The sequence below is a fragment of the Tachypleus tridentatus genome, chromosome 7, assembly GCF_004210375.1.
Source record: "Tachypleus tridentatus isolate NWPU-2018 chromosome 7, ASM421037v1, whole genome shotgun sequence".
Lineage (NCBI taxonomy): Eukaryota > Metazoa > Arthropoda > Merostomata > Xiphosura > Limulidae > Tachypleus > Tachypleus tridentatus.
Genome location: NC_134831.1, coordinates 36,303,884 through 36,324,792, shown reverse-complemented (window position 1 = coordinate 36,324,792; position 20,909 = coordinate 36,303,884). Strand labels below are relative to the sequence as shown.

The window sequence follows — 20,909 nt, the reverse complement described above, 5'->3', positions numbered from 1 at the left end:
CTCTTCACACTAGATATCCTACCAACATTTTTTCTTTCCACAGTGGATATCCTACCAACAGCTTTCTCTTGACACTGGCTATCTTATCAACATTTTTCTTTTCACACTTGATGTCTCACCAACATTTTTCTTCACAGTGGATATCCAGCAACATATTTACTAACTTATTCTATCTATAAATATTTTAATTTACTAACTTATTCTATCTATAAATATTTAAATTTACCAACTGTATCTTTAGTTCTATCTATGAATATTTTAATTTACTAACCGTATCTTTAGTTCTATCTATAAATATTTTAAATTACTAACTGTATCTTTAGTTCTATCTATAAATATTTTAACTTACTAACTGTATCTTTAGTTCTATCTATAAATATTTTAATTTACTAATTGTATCTTTAGTTCTATCTATAAATATTTTAATTTACTAACTGTATCTTTAGTTCTATCTAAGAATATTTTAATTTACTAACTGTATCTTTAGTTTTATCTATAAATATTTTAATTTACCAACTGTATCTTTAGTTCTATCTATAAATATTTTAATTTACTAACTGTATCTTTAGTTCTATCTAAGAATATTTTAATTTATCAACTATATCATCAGATCTGTCTAAGAATATTTTAATTTACTAACTGTATCTTTAGTTCTATCTATAAATATTTAATTTACTAACTGTATCTTTAGTTCTATCTAAGAATATTTTAATTTATCAACTATATCATCAGATCTGTCTAAGAATATTTAAATTTATCAACTGTATCTTTAGTTCCAGGTAAGAATATTTTAATTTACAAATTGTTTCTTCATTTCAATGTAAGAATATTTTACTTTGCTATCTATATTCTGAGTCCATGTGTGTTTCCTTATTTTGGAATTTCACATAACCGGCATAAGAGCTATTTCTATTAGCTGTTCCTACTATTCAGGTGATGAACTAGAAGGCAGGCACTGACCGTCAACTGTCGCAATACTTTTGTCTCATCACTTAGTAGAATTTGGCCATGTATGTATAAAGCACCAACTGCCCTTAAGTATAGAGCGAGAGGGTGCTTTTGCAGCAACGATCCAAGAACCATTAATTATCTGATTTAGTGTCTGGACATGCTAATCACTAAGCTGTGCCTGGTTGTTTTTCATATAGATAAGTACATATAGATGAATATGAATTTTTAGTATATTTAATTTCTTTATGATTAGTTTGTTTATTTTGAATTTCGTGCAAAGCTACAAGAGAGCTATCTGGCTAACCATCTTTAATTTAGGGGTAACGATTATCATATTATAACGCTCCTACGGCTGGAAAAACAAGCATGTTTGATAGGACGGAGATTTGAACCCACGACCCTCAAATCGCGAGTCAAACGCTATAACCACCTTGCCATGCCGGGCCTTTCTTTATGATACATAGATCTAATCAAACGTGTAGCGTCTTACAAATAGTGTCTGTTTCCTTGAAGTATGGTGGAAAACGAATCTGTTTGTGAAATGTTTTAAGTTAACTTAAATGTTACCTTCATTTGAATTTCGAAGGAAACTATATATATACCTCAAACGGTCCTACCATGGCTCTCTACAGCTGGATGTTATCTTGCATCCATCTCATGTAGTTTCATTTATCAGTTATTGTAAACTTGGCGTGACCTGCTGGTTAGGGCATTCGACTCAAAATCTGTGAGTTGCGAGATAGAAACTCGTCGTCAAAGATGCTCACGCATTCAGTCGCGGAGGTGTTATACTGTGACTGACGTTCAATCCCACAATTCATTGATAAAAAAGTAGCGCAAGAGTTAACAGGGAGTAGGTTTAATCAGATGCCTTCCCTATAATACACCATTTTAAAACTGGGAAGAACTAGTGAAGATAGCCCTTAATCCCTTTTGCTCTAATTCAACAAATAAGCAGGTCTTATCCGATATTATTCGATATGTTATGCTATTTAGATGTCGTTTAAAAACAGTGCTAGGTATTATGTTTCACCGAAGACGGTTTTCGAAAGAATGTGGTCTAGTGGTAAGCATGTTAAAATTTCAATCTGAAGGTCTATGATTCGAGTTTCATTCTCGCATTTTGGAGCCGTTTGTATTACAAAATCGACAGGTAATTCCCACGATTCGATTAGAGTAAAAGTTTTTAGTGGGTGGTGTTCAATGTCTGTCTTCCTTCTAGTTTGTCCCATCAAATTTATCGACACCTAGTGCAAGTAGCCTTGAGCAAATTTCCAAAATAAAATTAATATAAAAGACTTTTTTTTAATATACTCATTAAGAAAATAAGAGAGTATATGAAATATCTTGTTGATTTCACCCTTTTAAGTAGTATTATGTCTCCACAGAGAAACACTGTTTTTATATTGTACCCCCTCTTCTTTATCCTTCTTCTAAACACTATTTTTATATTGTACCCCCTCTTCTTTATCCTTCTTCTAAACACTGTTTTTATATTGTACCCTCTCTTCTTTATCCTTCTTCTAAACACTGTTTTTATATTGTACCCCCTCTTCTTTATCCTTCTTCTAAACACTGTTTTTATATTGTACCCTCTCTTCTTTATCCTTCTTCTAAACACTGTTTTTATATTGTACCCTCTCTTCTTTATCCTTCTTCTAAACACTGTTTTTATATTGTACCCCTCTTCTTTATCCTTCTTCTAAACACTTTTCATTCGACCGCCATTTCTTCTTAATGTTTCAGCAGATTAACTTGCAAATTAGTACTATCATACTTTGGTTCAATACGCTTTTCTTCATGTTTTTTGAACGAATCCTTTTTCGGTATTTTATGGAGTCAAATGTCAAACAACCAAAAAATGTATTTTGTACATTTCTGTGCGGTCATATTTTCAGTGATAAGTACGAAAATTAGTACAAATATACGTTTTTATGAGCCCAAAACATTGACATACAAAAAGTTGGATGTGCCTATTTTGAGTCTTTTTAAGGGATTTTGGTCAGTTAATCGGTCTCATTTTGACCAATCGCATATGAAATTTAGTACAAAGATACCTTTCTACAGGTCTCACACATTTACAAATAAAACTTACCTATTTTAATAAATACAAGATAATAATTACTCAGCTATTTTTCGGCCAGTTTACTTAGGATTTAGTACACAGATACTTTTTTCTTCGCATATCTTATTCATATACATATAGAAATGTAGGATATGACCAATTCTGGTCATTTTATGGAGGGAAGGTAAATAAACCCATAATATGATGGATTTTAGTCAATTACTTAGTCTTGTTTCAAACAGTTTGTAGGCAACACACATTGACAAACAAAATTATTGGACTCGACTATTTTGCTGTGTTCTTTGACGATTTTTCTGGTACCAAAATTGGCCTTGTCGAGATTCCATTTGCCCACAGATGTTGGTCTCTCTAATTTTATTTTATAAATCTAGTAAACATTAAATATACAGCAAAACTATTTGGGCAGCATAAATTATATAAACCATAGTTAAGCGCATATGTTGGTATGTATAAGGTTGAGTCTATGGTTTCACAGATGGTTTAGTTTGAAATATAACAGTAATTAGTGGTTCAGTAGAAGTTGCGTGTGGTGGCATTAACAATAACCTAACTCCAAAGACGGAATCTCAGACTGCAATTGAAAGGTGGGGGATAAAAAAGTTCGATGTAGTGTTACGTCGTGTTATTCAGACTTAGTGAGTGGATGATGGTGTTCTTGAAGCGGAGGGGGGGAGCAAGAGATATTTCCACGAGCCTCACTACTCACCATGAAGAAAGTGACAAAAATGTATCTGATGCTTACGGATTAGTCTTTAACATCTGTGCACATGCGAAAGCATAATTAAGAGTCTTCTGGGAGGTTCATGATGACTGCAACGTTATTATTGTTTGTTATATCACAAAACTGAACTGATAGCTCACTATAACAAATATAAACGGCGAAGGGTGCTCTTACTTCTCTTCTTTCTACCATACAGAGTCCTTCAAATTCGTTCTTTGACTTTTCTTCACTCAGGTCGCTTCGAATTGAGCTAAAACGGGGAGTAAAACATGCATAATGATTGGTCAATAATGTCAGTGACCATTGAACATTATATTTATGCTTGAATTTCTGAACAAAATAGCTGTAGGTTTTAATACGTTTTGATAACACAAACGACTGTCCCTTTCTATGAAAAATCTGAACGTAATTCATATTTTATTATCTAATGCCGAAATTTCAAATAAGGCTATAGTTCCATGTCGATCGTGCTTAAACTAGCGTGTCGATTAATTTCCAACTTTTTAATACACCAGTCACGATCTTTACAGGTTCGTGATTTCCCAATCAACTTTTGTAACTATTTTAATTACAATAATGGATCTCTGATTACTATTCATAGGTCTAACTTGTAACGCCAATCGGAACTCGTGCTTAGCACGTTACAAATTATTAACATTTAACAAACCTTTGAACTACTTGAAATTATTAAATGTTTTCGGTTCTCTAATTCGAGACACCTTGAGCCGCTACATTGTACAAAATATCACATAACCAACCAAAAATACGATTATAAAACTTTGAAGGAGTTATTATTAACAGTAGAATTATAAAAAAAATCATTGTTGAAAAGAAAACAGATTTAAAACAATAGTTGCGCAACTCTTGTATATTTTCTAACAAACAAATAATACAAAGGTTACAAAAAACAAACATTAGGGGACGTTATTTGAGTCTCCGTGTGTTTCTTATCACAAAGCCACATCGGGCTATCTGCTGAGCCCACCGAGAGGAATCGACCCCCCCGATTTTAGCGTTATAAATCCGTAGACTTACCGCTGTACTACCGGGGGCAATTAGAGTCTTCATTGTTGTTGTATATAATTAATCAAAAAATTACACTGACCTATCTGTGCCCTACCCACGTCAAGTATCAAAACACGGTTTCTAGCGTTGTAAGTCTTCTACTGTGGGGGAAAAGGGTTTGAGTCTCAAAATTAGTTCATTATTCCTTGTTTATGTCTTTAAAGCTGTGAATTAACCCTTAAACGGCAACCATTATTAACTGATGCTGCTACCTACAACATTCCCGCTGTTTAAGGGTTAATAAAGAAATAACTCTGCAGGTACGCATTCTAAGAATATACCAAAGACGTGTTGTATTAGAAAATGAAGTTATGATACATAGGAAATACAATACGGCATGCTTCCGGAAATACCATTATTATTACACAACAAAACAATTAATATGTTTGTAACACAAGCTGTAAAATTGCACTCTGTATACTCACGATTCATTACAAGATGGCGGTACAGAAATGTTTTCTTTCTGGCCAAGAATTTCCTGCAGCATTCTCAGCTCGCGGAGTGCGTTCTGTAGAAGAACACGAAACTAAGAATTTAAAAGATAAAAACAAGATTTATTTCCGCCGAGTCCCCAAAAGTGTTCTGTTACAAGAATAAATAAAACCAATATTTAGAGTAACAGATGTGTTTATTTCTTGCCTCTGCCTGGAAAAAAAGTTAATTGTCAAACATATAAACGGCTAAAGTTATATTCTACACTTCAGAGAAATGTCTATATATTAAGGCCACGCCCGTTACGCTACGTTAAAACTCCCTTCCACTAAACAACAATATAAATGTCTAGAAACGTCTAATCTAGAACAACAAACCGTTATTGAACCACGATAAAACCTCACTGCTTTTCTTTCCTTCGTCTTCTCTGTGACCTTGTCCTATGAAAAAACATTTTATGACTCAACTATATATAAGTGTATGTGCTTTATGCACTCAGTTTTTATGTTTAAATTATTAATATTTAGTTATGAAATATATACTGCGTTGCAAGCTTAGTACCTATTGTTTCCAGACTCATGGAACTTCATGAGCTATCATTGGGAATATTCTGTAAATCATTTTGTGGTATTACCTGCTTCGAACAAAACCGTTTTATTAAATTTACTACATAATATACTACGTTAGCTTTTAGTTCTAACAGTATTATCTTCCAAAGATGAGAGTTTATTGAAATATATAGTAACCCAGAAACAGATTTCTTCTTCTTTTTTTTTAATGTTTAGATACAATATTCGTTTTAACTGGACGTTTTAAATTTTGAAAATTTTGGAGCTGTTCAACTCTATACTTAGCACAGTTCATTTTTTTTTTTTTTTTTTTTTTTCACCATTTTATTGAGTTCCAGACGAATAAACCAGAGATACCCAACTTGTATTCTCCGTAGAATAACACAGATCGTGTTTTGGAATACGCTTATCACAGTAACCCGGCAAAGCAATATGAGTACAATAATATAAAGAGTTTGTTTGTTTGTTTGTTTGTTTGGGAATTTCGCACAAAGCTACTCGAGGGCTATCTGTGCTAGCCGTCCCTAATTTAGCAGTGTAAGACTAGAAGGAAGGCAGCTAGTCATCACCACCCACCGCCAACTCTTGGGCTACTCTTTTACCAACGAAAAGTGGGATTGACCGTCACATTATACACCCCCACGGCTGGGAGGGCGAGCATGTTTAGCGCGACGCGGGCGCGAACCCGCGACCCTCGGATTACGAGTCGCACGCCTTACGCGCTAGGCCATGCCGGGCCCAATATAAAGAGAAGGTATAGCAGAGAAAGGATCGGTCAATAGCGTGTGACGTCACCAGGCAAGTTATGGTAGCGGTAGTTTTAATTTCTACTTTACCTGCATTTATTATTCACTGCTACTTCTGCTAAATTTCTAGATCTAACCTATGACTCAAAATTAACGTGGCTACCACATATTAAAAATGTACTGATACGAATCTGGAAAAGAGCAAACTATGCAAGAAGTCTTTCAGGTAAAATCCAAGGAACATCACCAGACAACATACTTAAAATCTACAAAACGTACATTAGACCAACAATAGAATATGCATCACCTGCCTGGATTAACATAGCACCCACACATGTACAGAAATTTCAACGTATACAAAATTCTGTACTAACTTCAGCATACAAAGTACCACGTAGCACCTCAACCACATTCATGCACAAGTATGCAACCATAGATACAATAGCTGAGAGACTCTTGCATAATTCTCTAAAATATTTCAATAAGAACTGGCATAAAAATGACTTAATGTGTGATCTCGACAGATATCACGTACATGATGTAAATGGTCCTAAATACCTCTCCCCTTTTAACATATATTTAAGAAATGTAACACAAGCTGGCCACTATGCACTAGACACTTAGTCCTTGTTTCTTTTTAATTTTATAATTATTATTTTCTTTTTAATCATTATTATTTTTTTATTTATTTTTTCGCTTTTTGAATTATTATTACTTTCTTTTTTGTGTGTGTGTATGTGTTACTACAAGTAATAGTAGCATTCTCTCAATCGAGAAAAAGGAGAAAAATACAATATATATATATATATATATATATATATATATATATGAAAATACAAAAAAATATATATATGGAAAGAAAATTAAATGAAGAAAAAAAAACAAAAAAAACTTCTTGTTCGTCCATGCATGGACTGAGCCCTGAAATGGACCTGAGTATGATGTTATACTTTTACTCTGGCCCAAAGCTTTAAAAAAAAAAAAAAACCCCTAAAGACAGACGCTATAATCGTTCGGGAGGGAGGAAGAGGTCAAATGTACCTGACCCTCCTGGGTATTTAACAACATCAATACCCAAATACCCACACAGTCAAACTTGGAACTTATTCACTGCTCTTTATGAAAAATACCGAAGTGTGAAATGAACAATTCATATACGAGAAATAATTATTTAATACACTAGTTAGCATGATAATATTAAATTTAATGTCAAATACTATTACACTGGGGTATTCCATAATAGTTAACCTGAAGATGACCTAAGAAAGTCAAAACGTTGTTCTCTGCTTTATTAGTAAAAGTTTTAATACCATTACCAGCCGTCCTGAGATACAATAATTTGGTTTGTTATGAATTTTATGCAGAGATGTACAAGGAATATCTGCGTTAGCCGCTCCCTAATTTAAGCAGCTAATCATTACCACCCACCGCCAACTGTTAAACTACTCTTTTACCAACGAATGGTGGGATTGAATGCCACATTATAACGCATCCACTGATAAAGGGTGAGTGCGTTGGTGAGACGGGATTCGAACCCGAAACATTCAGATTGCGAATCAAGCGCCCTAACCAACAGGCCATGCCAAACTATTATAGAATAGAAGTGCTATACACAATGTCAGAACTCTAAAATTATAAACTTACTTTGACATGATAATCGTTAAATGTGCCAAGGTAAAAGACCTAAACATTGATAGCGTATATAAAACTTTAATTATATACAAATATAAAAGAAGACGTGTTGCTGTTGGTAACAATTAAAGAACTAATAGTTTTACAGAATATTTTTACTACACACGTGCGACTTGGGCTACCTGAAGACTGGTTTGTACAAACACGTATACACCCCAGTTGTCAGTGGAAAATTATGTAGCAAGTCATATTCTTGAAATGTTTCTAAACTGCTTTTAGGTACACAATGCTGCTGTACAGCAATTTACCAACCTAATTATCTGCTGTTCCGTTAGGGTTGTTTAATGTTAACTATTTCAACATAATAGTAACACTACAGTGTAGTGCCGTAGTTTTGCGTTAGCTACTTAGAGAAACTTATGTTCTGCTTAACATATTGTAAACAGGCTTAATGTTGTTTCAATTATGACTTATCAGTGGATATTTTACACATTACCAGATGCACTGCAAATAAGCTTAATTTGTGTGTGTGTGATAAGGTACCTGTGAATACCCTTAACAGTACCTGATATTCTATAATTAGACTTAATTTTGTTTTCGTCATAAGGTATCCGTGAATATTTTACACAGTACTTGGTATCCTGTAAATAGGCTTCATTGTGTTTTCGACATAAGGTATCCGTGAATATTTTACACAATACTTGGTATCCTGTAAAAAGGCTTAATTTTGTTTTCGTCATAAGGTATCCGTGAATATTTTACACAATACTTGGTATCCTGTAAATAGGTTTAATTTTGTTTTCGTTATAAGGTATCCGTGAATATTTTACACAATACTTGTTATCCTGTAAATAGGCTTAATTTTGTTTTCGTCATAAGGTATCTGTGAATATTTTACACAGTACTTGGTATCCTGTAAATAGGCTTCATTGTGTTTTCGTCATAAGGTATCCGTGAATATTTTACACAATACTTGGCATCCTGTAAAAAGGCTTAATTTTGTTTTCGTCATAAGGTATCCGTGAATATTTTACACAATACTTGGTATCCTGTAAAAAGGCTTAATTTTGTTTTCGTCATAAGGTATCCGTGAATATTTTACACAATACTTGGTATCCTGTAAATAGGCTTAATTTTGTTTTCGTCATAAGGTATCTGTGAATATTTTACACAATACTTGGTATCCTGTAAATAGGCTTAATTTTGTTTTCGTCATAAGGTATCTGTGAATATTTTACACAATACTTGATATCCTGTAAATAGGCTTAATTTTGTTTTTGTCATCAGGTATCCGTGAATATTTTACACAATACTTTGTATCCTGTAAATAGGCTTAGTTTTGTTTTCGTCAAAAGGTATCTGCAAATATTTTATTCAACGCCTGATATCTAGTAAATAGGCTTAATTCTGTTTTTATGATAATGTATCGGTGATGTTCGTAAGCAGGTAGCTTGGTGACGTCAAGAGTTCAGAGGACGATTTAGCTCCAAGATCACACAATTCCGCGTGATTTGTGACACAAAGATACACTTTGTCTCTTATCATCGTACCTGAAACTCCAGTTGCAAAATAGCATCATTACACGAAAAAATTCAAATGGATATTAGAAAAACACAATTAAATACTACATAGTTAACTCATCTATAAAAGAAGAAAAGCGGGGAAGTTTGTTTTTGAATTTCGCACAAAGCTACTCGAGTGCTATCTGTGCTAGCCGTCCCTAATTTAGCAGTGTAAGACTAGAGGGAAGGCAGCTAGTCATCACCACCCACCGCCAACTCTTGGGCTACTCTTTTATCAACGAATAGTGGGATTGACCGTCACATTATAACGCCCCCACGGCTGGGAGAGTGAACATGTTTGGCGCGAGGAGGATGCGAACCCACGACCCTCAGATTACGAGTCGCACGCCTTAACACGTTTGTACATGCCGGGCCAAGTGGGAAAACGGTTTTGGTCACTTGATTGTCTTTCCCTACAATTAGTTTAACCATTTATTTATACTTAACAATTCTATATTTCATTCTTTTTTTAATGTGTTGGTAATGTATCGGAATACTCGGTCAGTATTGTTAAGTTTCCTATTTCAGATTTACTTATTCATTGTTAAGACTACATAACTGTTTCTTACCATTCTTCTTTCTTTTGTCATTTCTATTGTCTTCCTCAAGTCTTCCAGGTCTTGTGACGCCTGACCGTACTCAAGTCCACGCTGGCATTAAATAGAGATTTGTGAATACTTCTATATTCTCAACTTTCTTTACCGACACTCGGACACTACTATTCTGTTAACATATATTTACCAACACTTGGACACTAATATTCTGTTAACCTATATTTACCAATACTAAGACACTACTATTCTCTTAACATATATTTACCAATACTTGGACACTACTAGTCTGTTAACCTATATTTACCAATACTTGGACACTACTATTCTGTTAACTTATTTTCGCAACTCGATGAACATTGTAATTCTTTTACCTTAATTTATCACTATTCGGACACTAATATTCTGTTAACCTATAATTACCAATACTTGGATACTATTATTCTGTTAAACTATAATTACCAATACTTGGATACTATTATTCTGTTAGCCTATAATTACCAATACTTGGATACTATTATTCTGTTAACCTATAATTAACAATACTTGGATACTAATATCCTGTTAACTTATATTTACTTACGCTTGGACACTATTAATCTGTTAACCTATATTTACCAATACATGGACACTACCATTCTGTTAACTCATTTTCACAAATCGATGGACACTGTAATTCTCTTGCCTTAATTTATTACTATCCATACACTAATATTCTGTTAACCTATCTTTATTCTATGTACATGTGGATTGGGGTTCAAGGTACTCACACTACAATATATACCAGTTAATATTTGTACAGTTGCCTTTTTGGTAGCCCACATGTAGATCTACAGTAACTTATGACCTTTAACTTTGTTTGCAGCAATACTTACTTGAGATTTCCGAATTTTTGAAGAGTGTTCTTGGATGCTGAGAACATCTGTGTCTGCTGAAGACATCGGAGTTGATTTTTTCGAGCTTTTTCCTCTGAAAAACGAGTATAAGAGGACAAGATTGTGTTTGTTTGTTTGTTTTGAATTTTCGCGCAAAGATACACAAGGGCTATCTGCGCTAGCCGTCCCTAATTTTGCATTGTAAGATTAGAAGAAAGACAGTCATCACCACCCAACGCCAGCTCTTGGGCTACTCTTTTACCAACGAATAATGGGGTTGACCGTCACATTATAACGCCCTCACGGCTGAAAGGGTCAGCATGTTTGGTGTGACGAGGATTCGAACCCACGATCCTCAGATAATGAGTCGAGTGCCCTAACCACCTGGCCATGCGGAGCCCAAGAATGAAGTAAAGTTGTTTTATCAATAAATAAACGCACATATGATATCACTAAATAGCAAACAAATTTTCCAAGCATTCCATATTTTTCTGTTTAATGAGAAATTATCGCTATTAAACTTTGTAAGAAAGAAAGGGATACACCTTACGTCAGTGTTTGTTCGCTTTCTGTTTAATATGCGTGCTAATTCTACTGCAGTATCCTCTGTTTCTAATTGTAATGTTTTAGAAGAAGTGGGACACAATTGTGATTACTCTGATTTGAACGTGCTAACTTTGCTGAAATAAATAAACATTATTTTCGGTTTTTCTTTTATCAAAGTGGTTTAGTGGGAAGAAAAACAATAGAACGTGCAACGACACAGAATAACATAACGTCACTTCCTCTACGATTAGAAATAGTGTTCGCCTAAGTTTATGTTTAACAGTAATCATGTACTGTAGTATAATAACATATATAAAATTTCCAGGGAGAGCGTAGTTCATCAGATCAAATAAGTCGAATTCTAATGTTTGCTGCTGTAAATTCTCTGTAATACACAGAATACATCTGTCAATACCTCTATATAACTTAGTGACTAAATATTTTGACTTATTTCCTACGGAAAAACTATACAATAATATAGTGTAGAACACTTTGTTCTGTAGTCAAAGGCTTTTTCCATGACGTTAGTCTATAGAGGTTGCAGTCAAGTGTTGAACATGACTTGGTAACTGTGATATGAAACATTTAAAAATGAACTCGTTTTTTTCAATTTCTTTCATAAGAATTTTATTTCCAAATCCCATCACAGTATTATGATAAATATCAATATATTTTTTCTTCCTAATGCTAACTCTTGACCTTATTAATAAACCTTGCCTAAGCCAACTGAAAGTAGCTTTTATTTTTTGTTTAATGTTATTTAACAAAGAAGTTGTAAGTATTATTAATTAAGGATAGGGTAAATAGCTAATCTTAATAACACAGTAACGAAAATAATACTTTTTTATGCTCTTGTTAGCTCATTTATGCCAAGTATAAATGTTCAAACAATAATTTTTTTATCAAACTTTGGGACAGTTTCATATCAATACAGAGTTTACAACGTATTTTTCTTCTGGTTCACATACAATATTCATTTGGGTAAAATAAACAAATCTATGTATCAACAGGAAGATATTCATGAAATAAGAATCTCTCATAAGACTAACTTAGCCAATGACATTTTACGTGAAGGTCCTACCTTTTAGTGAAGCTTTTGATCGAAAGTAATCGCTCTAATCTCATTCTTAGCTCCATCACGAAGAATAAGTTGTGTCACAATGTCCTTTACTGTTTGTGATACCTCTTACTTCTCGTCTTGTTTTACACGAGTGAACTAATTGTGGATGGCCTAAGCAATTCTAAGCTGCCTGAGCTATTCTACCAACTGCCCCGTCTTAATAAAGTTCATTGTGAGGTCACTTGTGTCAACACGCCAAGTCAAAGTACTTACTACTGCTGTGAAAGTTTATCGTCTGTGATTCATTAGATATATCTCCCCAAACACAAAAAAACAACAATGATAATGACTATGATACTAACCGCTCTAGGAAACTAGAGTATTGTTAAGATAATATATGAAGCTTAGCTAAATAACCGAAGACGTTTCAGGTCTGAAAACATAAAAAAACAAAAAAAGTTGTGCGTGAACGTTGGTGAAAATCATGTCGATTTGATTTATCAAAATTTTCAAACCTGCTTTAGACATTTTCAGCATCAGAATGTTTTTTGTAAGGAGATTAAGTTTATCAAGAAGCTGTCGCTAATACAACTATCTCAAAATTAATGTGATAATTTAATCCTAGTTCTAGATTTTGCATCATAAAAAAAGAATAAAAATCAGCATGCCTAATGACAAAGAATATTGACTTTGTAAAGTTATTACCGGTCAGATATTGTTATTAACCCTAGAATGACTGACAGGGAAATAGAGAGCCAAATAACATTACTAATTCTAGAAGTATTGATACCTATATACCTCATTAATTTTTTTTTCAAAATTATGTATGTGCCAAAGAAATTGTACATTCCTGAATGTGGTTTTTTCAGGGTCTTTAATGGTATATGAGTTATATATGTCAACAAAGTGTAAACAAAAACAACATGAATGTTTTAATTAATTATTCTGATATAATATTGCTCATCGTGATACAATATGTACACATTACTTATGGTATACAAACAGATAATCTGAGGATCAGTACTTCAGTAAGATTTTACTCACCAGCTATAGGCCCGGCATGGCCAGGTGGGTTAAGGCATTCGACCCGTAATCTGAGGGTCGCTGGTTCGAATCCCAGTCGCACCATCATGCTCGCCCTTTCAGCGTTATAATGTACAACCAATCCCACTATTCGTTTGCCAAAGAGTAGCTTAAGAGTTGGCGGTGGGTGGTGATGTCTAGCTGCCTTCCCTCTAGTCTTACACTGCAAAATTAGGAACGATTAGCGCAGATAGCCTTCATGTAGCTTTGCGCGAAGTTACAAACAAAACACCACCTATAACACCCCAGGTTTAGAACTAGCGTTAACATTTTAATTTATGCAACTTCCTTCTATCATAATAAAATACCAACGTCCTTAATATGTTGTTGTTGTTTTTTTTAAAACAAACCACTGTAATGTTCCACAGAACACGGGTGAGTGAACTGAGAACATAACAGATAAAAATGGATTAGGTACAAGTAGCGGACATTGAGTAAATAAACTAAGAAATATAGTACAGTAGCTCAATATTACACAATTCTATTGAAAACTCGAAATGGGGAAATTTTGAAACTTAAAAAAAACAACGTAAATGAACAGGCAGTTATTAAGAATTAAAAACAATATAGCATGTCATACCTGAATGTTAAAACAGTTGTTTGTTTTTTGAATTTCGCACAAAGCTACTCGCGTTGTTTGTTTCTTTGAATTTCGCACAAAACTACTCGAGGGCTATCTGTGCTAGCCGTCCCTAATTTAGCAGTGTAAGACTAGAGGAAAGGCAGCTGGTCATCACCACCCACCGCCAACTCTTGGGCTACTCTTTTACCAACGAATAGTGGGATTGACCGTCACATTATAACGCTCCCATGGCTGAAAGGGCGAGCATGTTTGGCGCGACGGGGATGCGAAGCCGCGACCCTCAGATTACGAGTCGCACGCCTTAACACGCTTGGCCATGCCGGGCCAAAATGTTAAAACAAACAGAACAGATAGTTTGAAATAATAAGGTCATTTAAACAGTCAGTAATTAAATACTGAAAAAACAAGTGAAACAAAACAGAGCTACAACCGAAGAAAACTCGTTATTCCTTGCTCAGTATTGTTTACTGTTTCAGTACAATTATTGTTGAATATTTAAGTAGAGTTATTGTTTAATGTACAAACTCAGTTGTAATCTCTTTAAGTACAATTACTATTAATTCTATAAGTACAGTTATTGTTGACTTTATAAATACAGTTATTACTACCTATAGGCTCAGTTGCATCATGTTGTACATATGAGAGAATAAAACGCCTCTGTAATAGTTTGTTTTGATTTAATTTGTTTGGAATTTCGCGCAAAGCTACACGTAGGCTATCTGCGCTAACCGTCCCTAATTTTGCAATGTAAGTCTAGAGGGAAGGCAGCTAGCCATCACCACCCACCGTCAACTCTTGAGCTACTCTTTTACCAACAAATTGTGGGATTGATCGTCACATTATAACGCTCACACGGCTGAACGAGCGAGCATGTTTTGGTGTGACGGGGATTCGAACTCGAGATCCTAAAATTACGAGTAAAGTGTCTTAACCACCTAGCCACACCGAGCCCTCTGTAATAATACTAAAAGTGATATTTCTTGCCGAAATATTTGGATATTTTCAGTAAAAGAGTATTGATTACCACAAAGCTTGTATCATGTAATAACACCTTAATCAGTTAAGTGCTATGTAGAAGTAAGACCTCAGTGGGTTAAATGCGATATGTTAATATTTCGGTAAGTAATCACATAGTAATTCATTGGTGATTGTCATATAAGAACACTTCGGTGGGATACGCGCCATACAGTAATACCTCTGGAGTTAAGTATTGTGTAGTAATACGTTAAGAAGTTATATATGTATATATCATCAATGTGAAGTCTCTATAAATGTTGTTTGCAATAGCAAGAAAAGTTTAAAAATTGACATACAAATATGTTCACCAGCTGAGTAAACATGTGTATCCTATGCGATTAAACAAACAGTGTTTAACAAATATATCTATATATATATATGTACACCAACGCTTTATTAAGAGCTTACTTTTCGTACTTATAAGGAGTTTCTATCTGGTTGGCTTCTCTATGAAGATCGTTATGCTGTCTCATAATCTCTGCGTTGAGTTTAATCTTGTGCTCTTGACTCGTGTTGTTCACGCTGTCATTTATCCGACTGTTTTCAATCTTCTGTTTGGGTTCAGTTTCGGTTTTGAAAGACGGCACCCACTTCCTGTTGTTTGGATCAACCTCCTGTTCTGTGCTTCCACAAACGTCATGTCTCATGTCTACATGTTCTCTAGTTAAATTGTCTCCTTCCTCATCGACTTCTTTCCATAATAAATGCTTCTCAGAAATATCACAGTTTTTCTGAATAATAGCTGCTCCGTGATCCACGGTGGCGCCTTCTGGTGGATTAATGTTTGGATTTAGTGCATATTCTTCAACGTCTTCTTCCTGTGGAATAGCTACCGGTACGATATCCCTACTTGAAGTAATGTTAGACGTGTAACAACATTCTATACTGTTGGATTCAATAACAGAATAATCATTCAGTGTTGTCCCTGATTCTCCTTTGTCCCTCTTTACACTACTAATTTCATATTGAACTTCTTCATCTTCCGTACAGCTTGATCTATATTTTCTTACGTCACTTTCTATCGAACTTCCACTTTCTTCGTGTTCTACTCTTCTTAAAGACCAGCTGTTCTCCTCATCTTTACTCCTTTCAGAAGAAGGATTTTTTGTGCACATCGAATCTTCTGGTGTTTTGGTATTATCTTCGATATCCTGACAAACTACAGTTTTCACTTTAATATGGTCATTTTTTGGATTCGCCGCCATATTCTTTTTCAAAACTTTCGCATTTAGAAATTTTGAATATTTGATGTTTATTCGTTGAGGAATTTGAATGATCAACTTCCCTTGTTTCAATAGAAACCAAAATTCTGTTTTCATCCACTGCTTCTTTAGCAACACCATATAATTTTTGTTCCTGCTCTATTATATTATTGCTGTAACCACGAGCTCCCACGTGATTAAAGTTGACGTCTTCTGGCTTAAACGACTCTTTTTTCCCTTCTGTAGATGTGGATAACACGAGAACGTTACAATCAAACTCTCCCCCTGGATATGTTTGTATCTTTCTTTTCTGGTGCTGTATTTCCGTACAATTTTTTTTCAGGTTCAGAACAGTTTGAAATCATCCAAGAATCATGAAGATTCCTTTCAAACCATTCTGGTTCATTTGATGTCTTTTCCAATATCGGACTTTCGCTGACTAAGATCTCGTTTAACGAAAACTCCTGGTTAGCAAATGTATTCTCAACGTACTCTCGACCACGGGAATCTACCTTGTGAATCAGCTTCCCAGACTGGTCGAAGTCCTCGTGAATATCTGAAATCTCGTTACCTCGTGGCCAGCCACACGGTTTCTTATCAGCATCCTCGTTATCAAAGCTATGTGTTGTGACATATTGAGAATGAGGTGTTTGTCTATTGTTTTCAGTATCTCTAATCCGATTATTTTCTTGTGTATCATTATCAACCTTTGTATTTTTTTCAGGCTCGTTATTATCCATTTCATTTTGACTTAAAAGACTTGTCAAAAATACTTGTCTGCTCTGTCGTTGACTCTTTTTGGTTTTATTTATTTCGTCAGTCTGGTCAACTAGCGGCATCTGGTGAAAAGATGAAAAGTTAGAACACATTTCTAGACAATTGATTTTACCTTTGTTAACGAGCGTTTCTTCCTTTGGCGAAGGAAGACAGTTTCCCAGGTTATGTTTACTGGAAGCTTCAGAACCGTCTGCAGAGTGAATTTCTTTCTCTTTCTGGTGTAGACTTGCGTCCGCACGTACGCAGTGCCCTTCCGTTAGTTGAGGTAGATGATTTACATAGTCTGTAAGATTCAGGGCTGAATCCCCATAACTGTTCCAGTCAGACGCGTCGTGAAACCTCTCACTGTCAGGAAAGTGTACAGCTACATTACTATTCTGTATATTTTCATTATTTCCGACAGTTGACTCCATTTCCTTATAAGGCTTCTCTGGTGACCTCAGAATACAAAGAATTTCGTCTTCTTCGCTTTCGACAGTTGCGGTGTTATCGCACAGATGACCTCGTTCTAATATTATTTCAATATCAGAATCAAGAGATCCATGAAATCTTTGGAATTTCGATGCAAAATCTAATTTATAATCATAAAAAGAATGCATCCGATCAATAGAGGGCAGGAGGAACTGAGAGAAGATGAACTGTTTTTTGCTTCGTTTGAGTCCAAAGCTCCGCGGTGGACTATCTGTGTTATGCTTACTGCGGGAATCAAATCTCGATTTTTTAGCGTTATAAGTTCTTAAGCTTACCGCTGAGCTACCGAATGGCGAAGACTCATTGACCTGGTAATTAACATTCTCTAAGTTGTCCTTACCCTCAATTCCCTTAACATTTAATACACGATCTAAATTGTCTTTGTGTGTTCTTGTGTGATCCAAACTTTTGCATCGTGTATCTTTTACAAACCCAGAGATACATAAGTTACTGCCCTCAGGGGTACAGTAGACGGATTTATTACCCACCATTAATTCATCACTCGTGGTGGTTAGGAAAGAACAAAGGGAGGATGAGCGTCGCAGTTTGTTAGGATTGGTCATTTCGTTCTCTAGATTGTCCACATCTTCATTTCTTAGCCCTTCACTAGTTATGTGAATCACTGGCAGGTTCGGACGTTCATCAAAATCTCTATTGAAATCATCTCTGTAAGTTGTTCTGGTACTTGGTAAATCGGTGTTTTCACAAGTTATCTGATAAGGTCTAAAAGTTTCTACCTTAACTGCGGATGTGGCACTTTCCACTAGGCTTACTCCACCAGCGGCAGGTGTGGTACTTTCAATAAGTCCTTGTTGGAGTCGATTACCAGATAGAAAGATTCGTGGGGAAATTTGATACTTTAGCCAGTTGTTAGTTTCATCATCTACATCAAGAGCAGAAATTTGCAAGGACAAATTCTTGGTAGAATTTTCTGTTACATCATCTTGTTCGTCATAATCACTGTCCGTGGAAAGGTACAGAGTTTTCCTGGAAGAAACTTCTGGAACGACGTTCTGCGGAGGAGGTCCGTCCAGAAGAGATTGATCGAAGGCTGGATTGCCTGGATAAAGATTCATTCCCTTCTTGTAATGGATCAAGTAAATCAACTCGTTGGTACTGACGGTGAAATGGATTGATGTTATCTGGTCTAGAGATTTCTATGTTGTTTTCAGAAGATAATTTGTCATGGTTACCACCGAGGTTTTGATGGATTTGAGATTCACTATGTAGACTTAGAACCGTTGCCGTTCGCAACAAAGGAAACTTTCGTTTAGGTTTTGTTTGCTTTGGCTTTTAACACTTGAGGAATTAACTTCGGTAACTTCAGTCTTGGGCATTTGACTGTCATCAATGCTATTTCTTCTTTTGGACAACAGCTTTGTTCTCACAGAATCTCGCGAGAGCTCAAGTGACTTCAGTATCCTGTAATCCATTTGGCGCAAATTTTCTGAGTGTAATCTTTGAAGCCTATACTGGATGGACGATGAAAAGCGGTTTGGAACATCAGGATTGACTTTTCCTGTTATTCCCAGGTTCTCTAAGATATCTTCGGCGGTGCTTGTAGCACCGATATCCAAAACGAGACTGGAATTCAAACTGGTATCCATGGATGATTCACTTTCGATGCTTGTCGTTCTGTAAACACGAAACGCCTGACGAAGCGAAGTGAGTCGACGTTCGGTTTCGTTACCTATCCCTTCTCTTTTCAGTCGATTTTCGTGAAATTCTATAATTTGAGAAAATAATGATTTTTCTTCCTTCCAGTGAGATGGTGACTGTTCATCCATTTTTCTAAAAACAACAACAAATATATATATATATGTTGGTGGAGGGGCATTAAATTAATCGCAAACTATTGTAATTACAGCATTCGTTTACAAAAGTAATCCATAAATTATACTGACACTTTTCCTACGTCAGTAATTTTAACGTGCAACATAAAAACTGCATCTCTGTTAGACCCCTTTAATATATCTCCTACTCTATCAGTTATATCCTCAACCTGTACCTCTGGGTAGCATAATGTGATTCTTTTCTCCCTATTTACCCCACAGACTCCACATTCCTTGTCAAGGAATCACCTGTAGCTGTAACGTCCTTATCATCCATATCTTTATTTAGCCCTTTTGTTTTCCTTCCTTCCAATAGTTTCTTACCTGCAAAAGGCAAGGGATGCAATTTGTTGTTCAACAGAACAGGCACATTGTAACTAAATTCACTACTTCTTACTCTAGTATTACTCTCTCTAACTTCATGAAACTCATTGTTATCTGATGTATCCCTTAGATGTAAAAGCTTAAACTTATTGTTATCTGAAGTATCCCTTACATGTAAAATCATAAACTTATTGTTATCTGAAGTATCCCTTACATGTAAAATCATGAACTCATTGTTATCTGATGTATCCCTTACATGTAAAATCATGAACTCATTGTTATCTGATGTATCCCTTACATGTAAAATCATAAACTCATTGTTATCTGATGTATCCCTCACATGTAAAATCATGAAGTCATTGTTATCTGATGTATCCCTTACATGTAAAATCATAAACTCATTGTTATCTGATGTATCCCTCACATGTAAAATCATAAACTCATTGTTATCTGATGTATCCCTTACATGTAAAATCATAAACTCATTGTTATCTGATGTATCCTTACATGTAAAATCATAAACTCATTGTTATCTGATGTATCCCTTCATGTAAAATCATAAAACTCATTGTTATCTGATGTATCCCTTACATGTAAAATCATAAACTCATTGTTATCTGATGTATCCCTTACATGTAAAATCATAAACTCATTGTTATCTGATGTATCCCTTACATGTAAAATCATAAACTCATTGTTATCTGATGTATCCCTTACATGTAAAATCATAAACTCATTGTTATCTGATGTATCCCTTACATGTAAAATCATAAACTCATTGTTATCTGGTATCCCTTACAATGTAAAATCATAAAACTCTTCTT

The 20,909-nt window shown here is 34.9% G+C and overlaps 1 protein-coding gene across 5 annotated transcripts in view; it reads right to left on the bottom strand.

Moving 5' to 3' along the window:
* Positions 1 to 16,822, bottom strand: part of LOC143255438 (uncharacterized) — a 29,138-nt gene extending 12,316 nt beyond the window's left edge. Inside the window, exons 1-6 of one of the 5 annotated variants that reach the window (XM_076511100.1) lie at positions 15,888 to 16,822; positions 11,191 to 11,284; positions 10,334 to 10,414; positions 5,633 to 5,695; positions 5,249 to 5,331; positions 3,933 to 4,008 (exon numbers count right to left, since the gene is read on the bottom strand). In XM_076511100.1, coding sequence (XP_076367215.1) covers positions 3,933 to 4,008; positions 5,249 to 5,331; positions 5,633 to 5,695; positions 10,334 to 10,414; positions 11,191 to 11,284; positions 15,888 to 16,822 — 1,332 coding nt within the window. Of the gene's footprint in view, positions 1 to 3,932; positions 4,009 to 5,248; positions 5,350 to 5,632; positions 5,696 to 10,333; positions 10,415 to 11,190; positions 11,285 to 12,817; positions 13,094 to 15,887 lie in introns of those variants that run through there. The other 4 variants (XM_076511101.1, XM_076511105.1, XM_076511102.1 and 1 more) reach the window with 4 other exon arrangements.
* Positions 16,823 to 20,909: the final 4,087 nt, after the last annotated feature.